Source organism: Chironomus tepperi, unplaced genomic scaffold (assembly GCF_022539635.2).
Source record: "Chironomus tepperi strain 1889 unplaced genomic scaffold, CSIRO-AGI_Ctep_v1 contig_67, whole genome shotgun sequence".
Classification (NCBI taxonomy): domain Eukaryota; kingdom Metazoa; phylum Arthropoda; class Insecta; order Diptera; family Chironomidae; genus Chironomus; species Chironomus tepperi.
In genome coordinates, this window is record NW_027226189.1 from 474,895 (window position 1) to 494,652 (window position 19,758).

The 19,758-nt window shown below is 30.7% G+C and overlaps 2 protein-coding genes across 6 annotated transcripts; one reads left to right on the forward strand and one right to left on the reverse strand.

Moving 5' to 3' along the window:
- Window positions 1-1,438: 1,438 nt before the first annotated feature.
- On the reverse strand, window positions 1,439-7,717 carry PNUTS (Phosphatase 1 nuclear targeting subunit). Its single transcript, XM_070653098.1, has 5 exons — window positions 7,516-7,717; window positions 6,990-7,048; window positions 6,825-6,922; window positions 5,301-6,754; window positions 1,439-3,764 (listed from the first exon to the last, which is right to left on the reverse strand). The coding sequence occupies exons 2-5, from the start codon at window positions 6,990-6,992 to the stop codon at window positions 2,380-2,382; spliced, it is 2,940 nt and encodes a 979-aa protein (XP_070509199.1). The 5' UTR covers window positions 6,993-7,048; window positions 7,516-7,717; the 3' UTR covers window positions 1,439-2,379.
- A 566-nt stretch (window positions 7,718-8,283) lies between these two features.
- LOC139100573 (protein cappuccino-like) lies at window positions 8,284-19,726 on the forward strand. Of its 5 annotated transcripts, none has more exons than XM_070653209.1 (14): window positions 8,302-8,423; window positions 8,602-8,712; window positions 8,786-8,863; window positions 8,936-9,376; window positions 9,605-9,943; window positions 10,813-11,205; window positions 11,788-11,985; window positions 13,635-13,813; window positions 14,188-15,322; window positions 15,645-15,833; window positions 16,748-17,644; window positions 17,709-17,780; window positions 18,148-18,445; window positions 18,962-19,726. In XM_070653209.1, the coding sequence occupies exons 4-14, from the start codon at window positions 9,184-9,186 to the stop codon at window positions 19,062-19,064; spliced, it is 3,996 nt and encodes a 1,331-aa protein (XP_070509310.1). In that variant the 5' UTR covers window positions 8,302-8,423; window positions 8,602-8,712; window positions 8,786-8,863; window positions 8,936-9,183; the 3' UTR covers window positions 19,065-19,726. The 5 variants fall into 5 exon arrangements, with proteins under 5 accessions (XP_070509309.1, XP_070509311.1, XP_070509310.1 ...); XM_070653211.1 differs by having other exon boundaries at window positions 8,306-8,423; window positions 8,608-8,712; XM_070653208.1 differs by having other exon boundaries at window positions 8,284-8,423; window positions 8,602-8,863.
- The last annotated feature ends 32 nt before the right edge of the window (window positions 19,727-19,758 follow it).

Consider the following 19,758-nt stretch of genomic DNA (forward strand, 5'->3'; position numbering starts at 1 on the left):
AAGAGGCTGTTCAAAAAAGAAAATAATCTGAAATTTGATTCTTTTATGAACTGAAAATTCTCAAGTGAAATTTGATTAGGTGATTTTGTCATTAAACATGAGGCACTTCATATCTCTTAAAATTTATCAGCTTGCCCCCCGCTGTGTGCCGTCAAAAGTGCTATGAACCGTAAGCCATGTGTAATTTTGGCTTACCACCAAGGTGTGAAACCGCGAAAAATAAAAGGTTGCTCATCACTGCTTAATACTACTGTTTTATACATGATGAAGAGCATTCAGTTATTATTCTGTCCAATTTGAAGTGAAAGGAAATAAAAATAACTTAAAGATATGCAAATCCACTTCCAGATCAAGTAGATATTAATAGAATCCATCAACATGTTTTTGTCTTTATAAAAATTCTCAAAAAACTACTTTTACTATTAGCCTTAATTCATACATTAAACCATTCAGTTGACATAAACAGATTAATCCAAAGATATTCGAAGGTAATAAGAAACAAATATTTCGTCATTTTTAACTGGTTCATTTTGATTAATTCTAATAATTTAGCAGAAGGAATGAAACAAGTTTGATTCTTGTGCACGAATGATATTTAAGGAACTGTCAACGATTTGTTTTTAAGACAAAAAAAAATCTTATCAAGGTGAATCAAATTTAGTTTGAATTAAAGTTATTAGGACTCAGGTGCTTGGTCAGGTTTTTTGGAGGATTTTGAAATTATTTTGGATAGATTTTTCACAAAATATCCAGCAATTTGGAGATTTTTTTTCTAAAAAAGGGTTGAGTAGGAAGATGGTGGAAGATGGATTTATACCCTTTTTGAATCCGAACACTCCAAGGACTGTCTATATTGGTCTGGATGTTGAATTTTGGCCGAACCTAAACGAATTTTTATTTGTAATAATTCAAAAATATGAGTCATATCTATAATGCACAGATTCCAAGCAAATCCCAAGTGGAAAAAATACGTATGTTGAAAGGCACGTATTATGCGTTAAAAACGCATTGAAAATTTCTGAAGAAATAAGAATAAAAATATATAATTTATATTTATAAAAGTTATAAATTTAGCACTGCACTAATGAGGGCAAAAAATTGAATTTTTTATTACCCTCTTTCTAATATGTAAAAGTTTTTCCTCGAATTCCTTTCATAACTTGGCAAATTACTTGACTGTAACTTTCGTTGACACATTTTCCCACCTTGTTGTGCTGTAATAATTTAGTATAGTTTAAAATGCAAGAGATATATTTTTAGTTTTAAATATTTTATTGTATTAATATTTTCATTTTCTTAATTAATTTCTACATATTTATGTATTTAACATTTATTCACTTTTTGTAAAAATTACCACCATTTCCTTATTTTTTAGAAAAGTTATTTACATAATTGATAAAGAATAAATTTAAAAATTAGCATACATCAAAGTTAATATAGATTATAAAAGTAACAACAGGTTAGGTTTAATGTTAAAAAAGGTTAAAAATCTATAAATAATAAAAATTTATTTCCTTCGTTAATTTAAATGAAGATGAAAGAATTCCATTCATTCAACAATGTATCTGTTTCTCCTTTATTACATACTTTCTCATATTTTCTATCATGTGGATATCTGCGTGAACAACAAATTATTAAATTGATTGTAAAATTGTACATACTATGTGTCAACAATGTAGAAATAAATTTTATCAATCAACTTGCTTCTTTTTTCATTATTATTGTTTATTTCATTAAAAAATTTAATATCACCAATACTTGAATCGTGTTTATCACTTGCTCTAGTTAATTAACGAAGGAAAACAAAATTGCAATTCAGAGTTGTTAACTTGGTTTGTGAGTCATTCTGAGGAACTTGTAAGTAGTAATCTCGAGTAGACAAAAAATCGTTTGAACTAGTCATTAACATATCTTCAACTAGTTGTATATCCACTCGAGAATGTTGATAATAGAGATTGAATTCGAGTCGAATTTTTTATGGAGTCGAGTCAACTAGATTCGACTTTTCCATACAAACTCAAGTCGACTTCAACCTCTGCTTGATAACTTGGTTATATCTATTGATTAATGTCCAATTGAAATCATTTAAAATCTTCATAGCTTACTATTCTAATCCAATATTTAATCTATTTTCTCAAAATAGTCTCGAATAAATTCGCAATACAAAGTGATTGATGCATAGAAATTTTCATCAACCCACACAATACCGTAGAATATTTGTTTTTTTCGTCCACAAAAATCTTCTCTCAGACTCCCTAGTAACAACTCAGAGTACAATAAAAATAAATTTTTTGTTTGTGTATAAAAAATGATTCAGAATTTTTTTATATTATTTTATTTTTTTGATTTTTTGTTGTTTTTTTTATCAGATACCTAATCTTATCTTTCGTGAACGTATGGGCATCCCGTTTTTTGATTTCGACAAAATCCTGTACGTTGGTATTGATGACACATGCCGCGACGTAATGTTGCATTTCCTCTTACCCAATTTGATCCACTACCACTACTACTACTATTACTACCCATTCGATTTCTATTGTTATTATTATTATTGTAGTTATCCCTATTATTATAATTATTACTATTGCCACTGCTTGATCCACGATTCTGATAAGGTATATTGCTTTGATAATTATTTTGAATCATAGGTGGTGGTTGCATAAATGGTGGTGGGAGTGTTGCTTGAGGCATGCCAATACCCATGAAATTGATTGCGGCAGTATCTTGTGGAATTGCTGCTTGTAGTCCACCAAAATTAAGGCCAACAAGTGGATTGATTGCAGAGTTCGATGCGACTGGTGGAATATTAAGATTTGATGCTAAATTGATGTTATTAAATAAGCCTCCAAAACCACCTTGCGATATATATTGCGGTTGTTCACCTTTTGGTGCTGGCCATTGAACATCTTTGAAATTATTTACAGAATCAGGATTGCCAGTGACATCTTCTAGTGGAATTATTTGTGGTTCTAATGTTTCATATTCTTCTTGATCAGGTTCATGTGGTGAATCGTACATTGATCTATTGTTGAAGAACATTTCTTGCAGTGTATTTCTCTCACGTTCAGCTTGAACAGCTGCTTCCAGACTCTTTGAGCCATATGGTATATCAGGCACATTATCAATTAATTTTGGAGTATGCCACTCACTATACTCAACTACTTTCGAACGCATCATCATTCTCTCACGATCATGTTCATCTCGCTTTTGTTCATTAAATGTCTTTGTCACATTAACACGCTCATTCTCATCCAATTCAAAGTACCGGACTTCAGTCAGATCGTCATCAGTACGCCAACGAATAGAACGTTTAGGTCGCTTACGTTTTGGAATACAAATAATTCCAGGAGGTCCATCAGGTCCAGTTCCGATACCTGGCGGCCTTTTTTGTTCAGGTTCATCCTCCTTCTCATCAACAGCTTCATCAGACTTTGCTTTCTCAGAATTTTCATCAGACTTTGACTCCTCTCCTTTTGTAGTCTTATCATCTGCATTTGTTTCATCAATAGCACTTTTATCAACATCCTTTGTTGGCGAGCTTGTTCCATTTGTAAGTTTTTCATCATCCTTCTCATCTTCCAATGTGTCTTTATAGAATTTGAGTGGCTTTGTTTCAATTTTCGGTGACTCAGGTTCATCTTTCTTGTTATTCGTTGGTGTACTACTCGATGGCAAACGTTTTCTCTTTTTCGAATCCTTTTTAGTAAGCGTTGCTGATGCATCATTGAGAGCATCCAAAAAACCAGTCGATTCCATTAACATGGCTAAAATATATATGAAGAGAGAAAGAGAGAGAGAGAGAAGAGAAAAAAAATACGTTAGAATGTTTGCAATACATGACTAATATGAACATCATCATCTATAATTGCTGTCGATGGATTCAGAATGTTTAATGAGACTTTTTCTTAATTTTTTCCTATAAAAATAGCGTAGGGTTGTGTAATATAATTATGAAACGAAATAAATGTTAATAAAAACAATAATATTTTGATGAAATATGCAAATTGTGGCACATAAAGTGAAAAGAATGTGTGCGACATTACGTCAAATTGTTGTTATGTGATGTGTTTTTTTAAAAAAAAATCGGAACAAGAAGTAACTAACAAGTGATTTTTCTCACTCGACCTATATAAAATATGTATGTATCAATGCCTTCGCTAAAATAAAACCACACTGCCATTATCGTTTAAGTCAAAGCATCATTTAGCAGATTTTTCTTTCCTATTTCGCATATCACGCATATCTATTCAATATGTTAAATCCATTTTTAGTATTATGTCTGTTTCTCTATCAATTCGCTCTCCTGCCTGACGATTTCTACAGACATCATCTTTATAATTCATTAAGTATTTCACCATTCACGGCACATTTGAATGTGAAATCTTTTAATATATTATCAATGAAACTGATGTGGCAGAGATAGGTACTTAATTTATGCAATTTTGACGAGACTTATTGAAATCATAAATCTATGTGTGCCGAAGATAATAAATACGATATCTAGTATAAAAATGGAAGTTCGTCAAATTAAAGCGAAGATAATCTTCATAGTCATTAAATGACACCACAAAATAAACGTATGAGAACTCTACGGTCTGTGATCGTAAATACAATAAAATCAGATTAGACGGTCATAAAAATATGAATTTAACGGTTCATATAGTAATACAAAAATATCTTTAAATTAACAGAATAAAACGCAATTTTTAAGGAATTCATGTAATTGTAATACAAAATAAGTATCTTGTCAGTAAATATAGACTTCACCTTGTTTAACGATTTTTAAAAAAATACGTATGTAATTCTTATCTCAGAACAAATAAAAGTACGCATAAAGTTATTAATAAGTTGCAGCAATAAAATATATGAATCACGAAAAATCCGCTCATAACGATGCATCTGACCCCAAATTCAAACGGCAAATAATTATCTGCAAATCGAAAACGCCACTTTTTTGCGCTTTCAACAAGCAATAAACTTTATTTGTCATCACTTTAACTTATTTTTTTTTAGTTATTTTAATAAATAGTGTGAAAAAATAAACGTTATTGCAACTTTATCTTCAGGATATTGAAGACAATCATATATAAAAATAAAATCACATATTTGATCATTAAAACCTGTAAAATGGAGATAGAAAAATAGACACAACACAAAGGAATATTAAGAAAAATACTTATTAAAGCATAACCATTGTCATCTCATGTTTATGATATAAAAACATTCTGATTCCATTGACGATATTATCATCTATAAATAGAGTAAAGAGATTGTAAATTTAATGTATATGAGATACTCACGTTTTGGTTTTATCAGTTTGACGCCGCCGATACGTTCAGGAACATCAGATTCTAAAGCTTTTTCAAGATGTAATTTTTTGGCAGGTGGGGGAGAAACGGGTTTAGAGGAGTTTATAGTAGGAGTTGTAAGAGGTAATATAACAGGTGTAGTTGGTGCAGGCTTCTTAAGAGCCTTACGGGATGGAGGCGGTGGGGGATCTTCAGCCAAGCCATGGTCCCTAAATGTAGAATTAAGTGTTTTAACAGTCTTAGGCTTATCACCCTTTCGCACTTCTATAGATATTGATGGCTTTTTCTTTTCGATCACTTCATTGGATTTAGCACTTTTAGATGATGGATCTGAATCTGATTTCTCACTTTCACTATGTGGACGTTTTGGAATGCGTTGAAGTTTACTTGATGGAAGTGGAGCTAGAAAACTTAGAGTTTCTTTATCCTTTTCCGCCTGTTCCTTTTCTGCTTGTTCCTTCTTTCTCTTTTCACGATCGGCCTTGTCCTTGTCGCGACTACTTGACGACGACGATGATGATGATGAATGTTTTGATTTACTTGAAGAATGTGAATCCCTGTGTCTATCTTTACTTGATGAACTACTACTTCTATGTGATGATGATGAAGATGATGAACGATCTTTATCTTTATGTGATGACTTTGAAGATGAACTAGATTTATGCGATGAACTAGAACTACTCGATTTTTTAGTTTTGTCCTTATCAGACGACGATGATGATGAGGATGATGATTTAGATTTATGCTCTGATTTAGCCTTAGGATCAGGAGATTTTAAAACTTTTGTATCTTGTTCATTAATTGGACTTGTACTACGTTTAATTGAAAGTATCAAGCCACTTTCCTTATTGCTAATTTTGTACTTGACATTCTCACTTGATTTCTTGGGAGAATCTTCATCTACAGTTCCATTACTAACTGAATTGTTATGATTATTATTAATAGTATTATTATTATATATATTATTTTCAGTAGGTGTAGATATTTTAATATCTGATTCAGATTTGATCATAGATGTGTCATTATCTAATAAACTTTTGTCATCAGAATTTATATTATTAAATATAACAGTGCCATTTACACCATTTTGTTGTTGTAAAATTTGTTTCTCTTGATGAGCTATTTTTAACCACTGTTCTACTAATTTTTTAGACAACGTTGTAATCATCGCATTTTGCGATAAATTTAATGAAAGATTTTTAACAATTTTTGGTGTATGATTAGATTTTAAACGATTTCCATCGACCGGGCAAAGCAACAGCATTTCAAGGATCTCTTGTACAAATGCCCAATTGGATGAGTTTACTCCATCATTTAACCATGTATGAACCAAATTCCATCCACCAGCTGCCATAAACTGTCCTAATAAATCTGTTTCTGTACATTTTAAGATTTGAATGTAAATACATTTTGATACTAATTTTTTGGAATATTTTTCCATAAGGCTGTAAAAAAGTTAATAAGACACATGTTAGCATAAAAATCTATACAAAATTTTTTATACGTTATACTTACTTTGCTAGTCGTATGACTTCTCCGGAACTTTTAATTCCACCATTTACAGCTAACAATGGAGTTAAACATGCTAACAATTGTTGGGGATCAATGCGAGGCTACAAATTAAAAAAATAATTTAATTAAAATTAAGATCCAAAAAAAGCTATAGCTGTTATGTCTTACCATCTTTTCTGTTATTTGAGAATATGTTCAGCCAACAAAATTGAGAAAAAAATTATTGCCTATAAAAAAATATACGGAAATGTTGGATGAGTTTTTTTTCTTGGATACAATTTGGTTAATAATTGACACGAATTCAACGACAACTAAAATCTAGTCCATTTCAGAGATACGTATATCCAAAAAAAATCTATTACTTTTATACTTTCACTAATTTGATCTTTTTAAATGTCCTTTTCTTAGCAATTTCAGCTTTATCTTATTGTTTTTATATGAATTACTTCAGATCTTTTATACTTCTTGATTTAAACATTAACAAAATTTACATTTTAAACTTTAAAAATGCTTGTTTTTCTTATCTACGTAATAAACTTAATTGTCTCTAAATCTCATTGGAATTTGTACACAAACTACTCAGAAATGTCATAAACGTTGCCAAATGATAAAATAATACACTTATAATATGATTTTATTAGAATTTTGTATAAAAAATCGATAAAATGTTTATGAAGAAAAAAATATGGCCGACCTTTACAAAGAAGAAAATTTTAAAGGCGATTTTAAAGCATTTCCTTTGCTTTTTGATGATTCTTTTTCATATAAAACGTTTGAATCGATTCTTTATTTTGTGAATATGATATTCAAATAGATTTAATTAAATATCCTTTTTTGATGAAATTATTATTGGTAAAATTTACAATACATGTGCTTTATAAGAAAGCTAAAAAACGACTGAAACGATTGAAAAAGTTTACTGTGACTTAACGAACCTTTGTAGACTTGAACGAACGTAGCGAGAATATGAATTTATATTTCCTACTTCGTATGCAGCTTTCGAACTATATGTGAAATTTGGTATGAAGCATTAATAAATTAACATTGAACGTTGTAAGCAACTGATTCTCTTTCACGATTTGATTCAAATTTTATATAGTTCATGATGAGATTTTAGTCTCAATATTTTGGTTTATAAACTACTTTATATTTTATAAACATTGGTACCTGATAATAGTTTTTTTTAATAAATACCTAAACTGCAATTTTTAAAAACTTTCGTTGAGAATAACGTATTTCAAAAATTCAAACATGTCTCCAAACTTGAAAAAATTCAAATTTTTTATGACCGTTTATTTCAACGAAACTTCTTATCACTTTTAATTTTAAATTTGTGTATTGTGTATGATTTATTTATATTTTCTTACAAAATATTGTGCCTTATCGCTAGTAATTTATTAATATACTGTAAGATCACATAACTTTGAAGTCTAAACTAGAGCTAGAGCATGAAAATAATGTGTGTTATTCGCAGTAACAGGAGAAAATCGCATGCGTACTGTTTGGAGGAGAAATTCTATTGCTGAATTTTTAGACTATTTTCCTATAGAGACTGTGCATTAATAGGCTCATTTCGGCTGGCTGGATTAAGGAATCAACAGGGTGAGTAAATAGAGACTTTGGGTTTCGTTGCTGTGACTTACTGGATCTTTGTATTGTGTCTCTGGATGTTATTTGGATCTTATATGACCTTTGTATTATGACTCAGAAGTGATATGCATCCTGTCACATCTCTACATTGCAAGCTTTAAAGTAATATGAATCTTGTTTATTTTCTAAGCTTTAGGGTGGAAATGCGCTCGATTTGTCCGTTCAAATCCATAACGGCGACTTCTATACCAGCTTTGGGATCATTGTGATTGATTTTTTTAGACGTGTCTGAAATGAAAAGGTTGTGAATAATTTAATAATTTTTTTGAGCGGAACTAGTTCAAATTAAAAGGAATATTGTATAATTATTCAAGGTTTGAGGATGAAAGATTTTGATGAAGATGAAAAGAAGAAAAAAGCGAAAACTAAAGAACATAAAAAACATAGTTCAGGTAAGTTACACAAAATTACAGGCAGTGCCAGTTGAATAAGAAGGCTAATAAAAATCTCCATTTACATTACAGATTTTAAATTGATTGCAATAGCAATTTTCTTCTGGATCTTTAGTCCAAGAAAGTGATTATACTTATGTAGTGAAATTAAGTGCATTTATTTCATCATTTAATGATTAATTTATTTCTTATGGATTTATCCTTTTATTAAAAACTCTAAGTTAAACTTTTAATTTATTTAAAATACCAACAAATTAGACCAAATCAAAATTAATTAAGTAAGGTAACGGCGAAAGTGCAAAAAAAGTATTTATATCACAATGGGACAATCGCATTCAACAGAATTAACACCGCAAACTCAATCAAAAAGAAGATCCTTCCTGATAAATTCCAAAAAATTGATCAGGCTACGCAGGCAAACATCACATGAAAATTCGGCCTCTCCACAGAGCATCAACACGCAGTCGCCAGTCATAGGGGAAAATGATTATCACAAAACAGCTGATAGACACGGTATGTATAGATATTGTGCAAGTCTTTTAAAAAATCAAAACAAAGCAGCATGCTTACCATTTCTTTTCGCTCTTTTTCATATTTACACTTTACATTCACAACACAACTCTTTTGCTATGCATCTTCTTGTTCTTACATCCATCATGGTCAATGGTGTGAAAATTTACTTTTGTATATATTTTATCGTATCCAACACATTCAAACGCGAATGGAACTAAATTTTTATAGAACAAACGACGAGCAAAACAAACCACGATATCGATATACAATCACTACCAACGTACGAAACAGAACCAGTTTTTAACCGGCATAAAGAGACAACACACACACATAAAAATGTTGAAGCATCAAAGCACAACGAAATAGCAGCGTTCAGTCATGAATCGACTACGAAAGACGAGAGTTTGATTGAAGAAAATTTATTACAACAATTGCGTGAATTAATTGAACATTTATTATGTGGTGGCGATCGCATAGATGGTGATATTGTACTTGAGATAGATTCAATTGAGAAGACATTAAAAATCTTACCGCATCAAAGTTCATTGGTCAGAGGAGAAGTTGAAGGTAATTATTTCAATTTTATTCTCATTCTTTTCTTCCGTTCCGTTCATCTTTCGCTTATTCTAATGTTCTATATATACGTGTACACTTTTTTTTCTCAACATTCTTACCATTTCCCTTCTTTCTCGACGAAAAAAATATAATATAAAAAAAGAGAAAAGTTCGAGAGATCAGCGATCGATTTAAACAAAATATATAAATGTACGGGATCTTGTTGAATCTGAATTGTGCATTAGTGGAACTGGTTTTTGCAATATTGTTAGTTTTTGCTCGAATTTGAAGATTTAGAACTATCAACGGCTTTCTAAGATTTGAAAATTTCATTAATTTTTCAAGGTTTAAAAATCTATTACATTTTAACGACTTTTCAAAATTCAAAATTTCTTAACGAAAGTCTTTGCAACATAAAATTTAAAATCTCAATGACGGTTGATCAGTTTCCGAATTTTTTCGTCTAGGCTTAACAGCACATAAAACCAGTTTTCATTCCGATATATATTAATGCATTCCAAAATAAAAAGCAGTGGCTACACAATTATTATTTGTTTTTATTTGATTAAAATGTAATTTATAACTTGATACGATATCATTATGTCACAAATCCATATCATAAGAAAAAAAAAAACAGATTCAATAACTATAAATTTCGTTAGCCCTTACGGCTAACAAAAAATTCAATCAAATTATCATTGAAAAAACTAAAAATGAGAAGACAAAAAAGTGAAAACGGTGAATATTTTTGTCGAGTGTCGCTTTGATGATGCAAGTTTATCATTATTATGCATATTTGAGTCCAAAAAAAATGTGTCGATTATGAAATTTCATTTAAATAATAATTTTTTTACTCTTCTCTTTTATTTCTAAATCAACAGAAATTCCACCATCATCATCGGTATCATCACAAGGGAATTTTATTATTATTCGCGAACATATTACACCTTCAAGTTGCGATACTGTATTCACTGATGCCGTATCGTCGGTATCACAGCTAAATAACAATAACTATATTCAACAAAATTTGAGTGTTACAAAATTAGAGCAATTTGATATTGCAAGTGATATACATAAAAAGTGTGAAATTGTGCGTAATGAATCATTTAATGTGAATGGAATAGAACGAGATTTAGAGGACGAAGACATGCCGATTAAGAATAGCAAAGCAAATGGACAAGATGGTAGTGATAAGGGAATATTCAATGTGTCACGTATTAAGAAAGTTGAACTGTCGGAAATACCATTGGCATCGGATATCTGCAACAATGCATGTAAGTGATACAATTCACATCCATATGCTTAATCTCTATTGCCATTTGTGCTTATTTTTGCAAAATATATGATTTCCCTAGTGCAATTTGTCTGAAAATAGAATTTAACGGCTTTTTAAAGATTTGAATTTAGAATCATTCGTTGAGTTAAACGAATAAAATTTGAATTTCAAATTACCGTTAAATATTCAAATTCTAATTAATCGCTTTAAAATATTTTTGATGATTTCAAGAATTCGCACGACTGATCAATTAAAGCAAGAACGCAATATGATCATCCATTCAACGATAATCTTTTTTACCAGTTCTTCTTTCCTATTGACCGTTAACTCTTCTCAACATCATGTGAAAAAAAAGAATGGAAATAGAAAGACGATGCTCGTGTTTTTAGACAATTGAGTAATTTATTCCTAAAGTGTAAATAGAATACCATCATATATATGCATAAAATGCATGACCTTCCCCATCCTCTATTTATGTGATCTGTATTATTCTCTCTTTTTCTAGCACATTATATGTGTGTACTCGCATAACATTCATTAACGACTTTAATTTATGCTTAATTTTTATTATTATTCACAGCGTCGTCGACAATTCCTGAACAGCAAACTGTAACAACACAGAAAGTATCATCGAATGGAAGTGGAAGTAAAGTTCTACAACGAGTCATTTCCCTAACGACAGCTAATCACAATGACAGCAATAATTTTACAAAGCAAACAACAAAACCTTCATTCATTCCTGAGAAATTGCAGTTTTCTGCATACGAGAAATTTGAAGGTGAGTTTTTCACAATGATATTAATATTAATTAATGACATTCAACATTCCGCTAGACACACGTTAACTTAACTTATCTAATGAGTTGTTTTTTGTGTAAAGGGAATATAGAAATATAACACACATTTCGATAAGAAATGAAAATGAATGAAAACAGTCGTAGGCTTGTATTTATAATGTAAGGTGTATGATGGAAAGTTGATGCATTTGGGTGGTCGTTTTGTCTTGTTTGACTAACATTTATTGCTGATTAAATGGGTATAATTGGATCGGATATTTTGCATGTAAGTGCAATTTCCATTGTTGATTGATGGATGTGATAAACTTGCATCGGCATCTCATAATAATTGAAATCAATGTTGATTCGAAATTTAACGTATTTTGAGAATTTTAAATTGCTTATCAAAGACACATGTCAAATTGTTAGCAAAGACACATTTCAGAACTGAAAATTCTTAAAATTCAAATCTTAATTCTCAAGCCATCTCAAAGAAGTCTTCAAGGTCGTTTAACTCAAATTCCAAGATTCTTCAACTTGTTCCTTTTTCATTATGAGATTGTAACAGAAAAATAATCGATAAAACTGATTTTTTTTTTCTATCATAAATTTCCATTAAGGCATTCGAAAATTTATCGGGTAACAAATGTCTCGTGGGCAGACTATATCGCACATAAATAAAGGTGCGCACACAACTTATGATAAAAAAATATAATAATAACTATATGGCATACAAATGTAAATAAAAATAAAGTAGCAATCAATATTGTGAGATAAGAGGAAGTTTTCTGTTGTGTACAGAGATACACATTGCGGGTATATTTTCTAAATTTGTAGTTGAGATTTCTTGTACTGACTTATCAGATATAATAAAACATCGTGAAATTCCCCTGAAATAATGTTAATTAAAGTTATTACTGCAATTTATTTTTATTCGATGCTAGCAGTACTAAAGAAAATAAAAAAATATAAAGCCGCAAGTACCTCTATTAAAATCTCATGCATGTCTGCTAAATGAGTAATTTCATCCCTGAATTGTGGGTGTTGTTGTTTAAAAACTGAAAAATATGGACTTAATGTGAAGGAAAAAATAAATAATCTTTTAGTTACGTTTAGTTCGCGAAATAGTCAAGACCGTACATAGTTTAAACAATTTAGATCAATTTTTGGAAGCAACCAAGCTGGATTCATTCGAAATTCAATGCACACTTACGTCTTTAAGATCGCGGAAGCGAAAACGAAGTTATTTAAGGAAAATTTGGTATTTACGGAATTTTATAAATCTTTTGAGAGTCTATCGAGCTTATCTACGTTGGAAGTACGGTAGACGAAAGAAGAAGAGAATTACATGGCGTAAATATGATGCAATAGCATGGAAAACGTTTAGTTTACGTTGGAATCGAAACTTTATGCCTCCAAAAATATTTACCGTCATTTTATTTCGCTTTTATAATTGTCAAGTGACAGCCACTTTTGTTATCAGTAATTTCCAATTCATTACAATAGTCGAGAACTTGTCAATTGATAAAGTGCTTATAATATCGTTAAAGCACGAGACTGTTTACGGTAGAAACAATTTAGTTGCATCAAGTAGATGTAAATAATAATTAAAGTTATATTCTTAATATGCTAATTGTTTTATGTATTTTTAGGTCAAATGCTGATGAATTGGTTCATTCAGTCGATTCCTGCATCACTTACAACAACTCTGAATGAAAGTGATTTGAACGCCCTCACCATGCAATATTGTACTAATTTATTAATTGCCGGTATTATTAAATCGCTGGATACGACAAATAATAACAATAGTAATGGCATTGAAGTTTTCAAGGTAAAACTGTAACTAATAAGCATAAATTTTGATATTTTCGTTGCGCATTTGGAAGTGAAAAATTATTAATTTCAATTTGTTTTGCAACCGTCATTCAATATTCAAAATATCTTTGAGCTAAAAGTTTCGTTAAAATTTTTAAATCCTCAAAAATCGTTATAATTTTGAATTACGAAAAATCGTTAAAATAAGTAATTTTTCTTTTTGAATTTCATTAAATGTAGTTAAATATAGCAAAATAAGGAATTTATAGACTTCCTACTTCTTTAAAACTCACTTTCCTCAAAAATGCGCTTTAGTCTAACCTTTTCTAATAACTTCATTACTCGCATTTTGTGACTAAATTAAAACAATATTAATTTCCTTATTTACAGTCGAACTTAATGTACCAGTGGACATATAGAGAACAAAAGCAAACAAGTGGACCTGGAAAAATTGAAGCAGGTGCCTTATGGCCACACAATAATAATAATAACAATAATAACAATGAAAGAAAGGTGCTTAATATTAGTTCAAGTCCAACAAAACGTCAAATTGATGGCGAATCGAAAATTCCTAAATTGGTATCAAACTTCACATCGACCCCAAAGCCTCGCCTTCAACAAATGCCAACAACACAACCTGCCAGCTTATCCACACCTGAAAACTCATTATTGCTCAATGGAACTGAATTTGATCAAAACTTAAAGATAACTGAACTGAAACTTAAGCTGAGCAAATGTGAAACGATACAGGAAACATTGATGTTGATAAGATGCTTTCTTAGTGAATATGCGATGCAGTCATCAGAGTCTAGCACGAATAGTAGTATTGCATTATCTAAATCAATATTGAATGGATCTGATTCAACGATATTTGATAAGAATGATGAACAAACATTGTTTACCATTCCTAAAAAGCCGGAAAGTATTATGAAAACTCCATTGTCATCTAGAACATCATCATTGTCATCAAGAAGCACAAAATCTCGAACATCGCCAAGTACACCGACATCAAATCGCAGTGATACAACGAGACGAATTCGTCGAAATTTATCAACAGATTCAGTGTCAACGCTGCCAAATAAAGAGACTAATAATAATGTGACTAATGTCAATACAGGACTGTGTAAGAAATGCATGCTCATATCACCGGCAAAAACAAATACAGTAGTACCGTCAGCTCCTATTAAGAGATTTGTCGACAAAGCGACAGTAATGGACGTTGAGCCTCTAAGTTTGATACAGAAACTTCCCGAATTCAAGAATGTTGAAATTCAGACTGATGATTTAGTGATTATTGAAGAAAAGAAAGAAGTGGAGAAAGAAGAAAAGGCCGAAAATGTCGAGGAAAAGAAGACTGAAATTTCTACAAATATTCCAATGCCACCACCTTTACCCCCTCCTTTACCGCCAAATTCTTCTAATTCTTCTGTACCTCCACCTCCTCCTCCTATGCCAATGTCTTCATCAATGCCTCCTCCTATACCTCCTGCACCACCTCTTTCTAATGTTCCAAAACCGCCACCAGGTAAGCATTTTTAGTTTTAAATGTATAAATTTTTAACGGTCATGATTATTTTGGATTTCTAACGGTCAAAATTAATTCAAATTTGAAACTGTTGTATGGATTTGATTAAAACATTTGTAATGTTCCTGAACATTTTCATAGTAATATTCAAAATAATCATCTCATAAAAATTATTATTGACCTAAAAACAACAATATTATATGAATAATTCACCATACAGACCTTGACCTTAATTTCACGCAGAAACAAAAATTGATTATGACCTTGAAATATTCACTGTATAATCTCAACAAATGATTAACGATTTGTTTATGCTTTTTAGGACCACCAGCGCCGCCAAATGCTCTAAATCAACACAAAGGACCATGTCCATTGCCGCCACCAATCTCAATGGTAACTCCAGGTAAATCGCAAATAATGACAAACTCATCCAACTCATCAAATTTGACAGCTAATGGATTTAAGCCAAAACCCTTGCCCCTACCAGCTTCAGATTTTTATCAAACGAATAGTGAGTCAATATGCGATCCAACGCATCCGATTGCTATCTTTTTCTATTTTATGCCTTAATTCTTTTTGAATTTGATTTACATTTCTCTCGACTAGAACGAGGGAATTTAGAAACTTAAACCTTTCATTTCCTTCCTTTTTTTATCTCTTCTTAATTTATATTGTAATGTAGATGCGACAATATTCTATATCCTTTCACTTTTTGTATATTTAGAATTTAGCAATTTTCTCATTTCTTTCCTTTCTTTCATCCTTTTTTCAAAATCAATTTATGGCGGTATTCTGTTAATGGGCGCACGCACGTTTTGTTATTGTTGATATTTTTGTAGATAGGAGTTATTTAGGATTATCTGATGAACTTTTATATATCTGATTGTAGTCAGTCTATAACCAAGGATTTGAAATACATTGGATTAGTTGTATGGAATTGAGGATTATTATTGGCTTTGTGGATGGAAAATAATGTTGGTTTTGTGGATGTAGCTTGGCTTAATTTTCTGAACAGTTGATTTTGTATTGAAAACCTTTCAAATGTTTTAGAAGCTGCTATCGATCATTTGAATTGAACTGAAACCATGCAATTCCTTAAAAATTTAACTCAAAACCATTCAATTCCTCAATTATTGAACTCAAAGCCATACAATTCCTTAAAAATTGAACTCAAAACCATACAATTCCAATAAAATTCAATTTCCTATCAAGCCTGAATACAATCTTAATTTCCTATAAATCTTCTTTCCTTTATTGGTAAAATGGATTTTAATTGATTTGGTATTTTTCACACATAGTCATTATCTTCTTTTCTAGATAGTTTCTTATTTCTCACTCTGTTTTACTTATTATATCTGTTGATTTTCCGTAACTAATCAATATACTTATTTTTATACATAAAAAAACCAAAAAAATTACTTTTAGCACTACGTAAGAATGCTGTAAATCCGCCAAAACCAATGAAGCCATTGTACTGGACGAGAATTGTAACGCCAATAATCGTACAGCAACATCAGCCACAAGATACAACAGATGGTAAAACTTCACCTGATGAGATGATGGAAAAAGACGAATTATGGAAGGAAATTGACGAGACGAATCTAGACAATCTTGATGAATTTACTGAACTTTTCTCGCGTCAAGGCGTTGTGCCGAGAGTAACAAAGGAGACGACAACAATGCCGAAAAAAATTAAAGCAATTAAGATATTAGATAGTAAAAGATCTCAAAATGTTGGAATATTTGTGCGTAGCATACACGTTGATTTTGCTGAGATAGAGCATGCAATATATCATTGCGATACATCGGTTGTGAGTCAAGAGACATTGCAAAATATCATGGCAATAAGAGCAACAAATGAGGAATTATCAATGATTAAGGAAGCAAAAGCATCACATAATGGAAGTGAATTACCTCCGCTTGATGCACCTGAAAATTTTTTATTAAAAATATCAGAAATCTCATCGTCGGCAGAGCGTATATCATGTATTGTATTTCAGGATGAGTTTGAGGAACAATGTATTATGGTGTCACGTAAAGTACATGTTGTAAAGAGCTTATGTGAATTTTTATTAGAGAATGAACACTTAAAGGAAGTATTTTCGATAATTTTAACGCTTGGGAATTTTATGAATGGCGGCAATAGACAACGCGGACAAGCCGATGGATTCGGTTTAGAAATTCTTGGGAAGCTCAAGGATGTCAAATCAAAAGATCCAAAAATTACTCTCCTACATTTTATCGTCAAAACTTATATTACACATGCTAGAAAAAGCTGTGGCTTGACTGAGATTGAATTGCCTATACCAGATCCAAATGACGGTAAGTAATGTGCTGTGAATTGTTTTTGACATGCTTAATTTGATTTTTTTTTCTTTGAACGTAGTCGATAAAAGTCTACACATCGATTTTGGTGAATGTCAGCAACAACTGAATGCATTGAAGAATAAAGTTGAAGGTAGGTTAATGGCTGTTTATGGCTTTATATTGTTTGTTGTAAATTAAGCAGTAAACTTGGTAATTCAGTTGTAAAAGCTTGCTGTAAGTATTTTTATGGCTTAATTTCGAGGATTTTCTTTTTGGCCGTTATTTTTTCAAATTTTATATGATTGTTAATTTTCAAATATTTTTTGGCCGTTATTTTTCAAATAGTTTTTGAACGTTAAATTTGATTATCAACAGTTTGACCAATTTTATTGCCAATTTGCTCCTACAATTATAGCCAACCCAAAAAGTTGTAGGCTTTAGTCAATAATTTTATTAATTGCTATATTCTCTATTATATTTTCACATCACATAACCACATAATTTTTACCCATCTATAGAATGCAAAAAGACTACAGAAAAAGTTATTGCGGCATCAGCCGAAGAGCACGTCCAACCATTTAAAGATAAAATGGAAGCATTTCTAACAATGGCAACGAAGAAGATTGAGAGTCGATTGCTAAAAGTCGAGGAATGTAAAGTGCTATTTATAAAGACACTCAAGTTCTACAAGTACATGGCAAAGAGTGGAACAATCGATGAAACGACACCAGCACAATTCTTTGAATATTGGACTTCATTTACCAGTGACTTTAATATGATTTTCAAAAAGGAAATTGTGATACTTACTAATGAGCTGTAAGTTGATTATGTCCTTTTACTTACTGATTGGATATTTGAGTGCTGAGGGACTTTTTATTGATGCAATTTATGTTAGATTGGAATTTACATTGAAGGTTCTGCAGAGTTGATAATTATGATTTAACGGTCGAAATTTGAAATATCTAAATGTGTCTCGGGTAGATTTAAATTACAAATGGCTGTTAAAATAATTGAATTTTAAAATCCGTTAAATTTGAAAAGTGTCTTGACTAAAATGACAAAAATCAGACTTTTGACATGTGTCTTGGATAACATTCAAATTTTCAAATCTAAATTGTTCATTAAAATTTCCCATGTCGCTCCTAAAGCATCTAATAATCAACTCACAAGACGTTTTCCAACCAATTAAAGCACTAATGCGATCCAATTTGAGAAAAGTTCCTAATGTTTCTCATTAAGAGCTTTTATTTTCTTAATTAATTACATCAGCACTAATAAATTAATTTTCTTTTCCTTTGTTTCTTCCACTTTACTTTTTTTTTGTCTCGATAGTCTTAAGAAATCACGTCAGCAGACGAAGCCACAGTCAAAACCATCACAAGGAGAGAATAATTTGAAGGCACGCATCAATCGTCTTAAGAGTCGTGACAAATAAATTTAGTAGAAATGAATGCTTAAATCGTACTATGCAATGTAAAAGGCTACAAATTTTTTTATTAAAAAAAAAAGTGAATTTAAGGCATTTATAGGAATTAATTTATATTTCTGTGAAAAATAATTGAAACGCAATGTACTCAACATAAAATGTTCACGTTGTAAAAGTTTTTTGGAATTTTTTATGAGACAAAAAAAATTATATAAATTTATTGTGAAATTGTTGATTTTAAAAGCTATATGAACAAATCAAATATATATTAAAAGTCACAGATGTATTTTTTAATGAAATATTTGTAAAACTTAATTCTTATAATTTTTGTGATGAGAATTTTGTGAAAATTTTTTGAATCAAAAAATCATAAAGCACACTTACAATATAATAATTATAATATTTATCTACAATGAGATTCACACAATATCCAATTCAAATCTACCTTATAGATCTTATCTATCCATCTCTCTCTCTATCTCTATTGACTCTTCCTTACTGAGTTAATTCTCAGTTAGCCTTTCAATCACGTACACGATAATATTACATGTAGTTGGACTCGTAGTGATCAAAAAATTCAATGAAATAGGATATTATATACTTAATGAAAAAAATTAATTAAAATGAATAAAAAATTGATAGAAAATTTTAATTAAGTTCAATAAACAGAATTGATTGTAATGAGTTTTTTTGGTGAAAATTG

What these genes read in the sequence shown, in the direction of transcription:
- PNUTS (XM_070653098.1), bottom strand. An exon ending in GAAGTCATACGACTAGCAAA is followed by an intron (nt 6,755 to 6,824) that starts GTAAGTATAACG and finishes ACTTTTTTACAG; the next exon opens with CCTTATGGAAAAATATTCCA. An exon ending in CAAACTGATAAAACCAAAAC is followed by an intron (nt 3,765 to 5,300) that starts GTGAGTATCTCA and finishes TATATATTTTAG; the next exon opens with CCATGTTAATGGAATCGACT.
- LOC139100573 (XM_070653208.1), top strand. Translation starts at nt 9,184, where the DNA reads ATGGGACAATCGCATTCAACAGAATTAACACCGCAAACTCAATCAAAA. An exon ending in GGATATCTGCAACAATGCAT is followed by an intron (nt 11,206 to 11,787) that starts GTAAGTGATACA and finishes TATTATTCACAG; the next exon opens with CGTCGTCGACAATTCCTGAA. An exon ending in TGTTCCAAAACCGCCACCAG is followed by an intron (nt 15,323 to 15,644) that starts GTAAGCATTTTT and finishes TATGCTTTTTAG; the next exon opens with GACCACCAGCGCCGCCAAAT.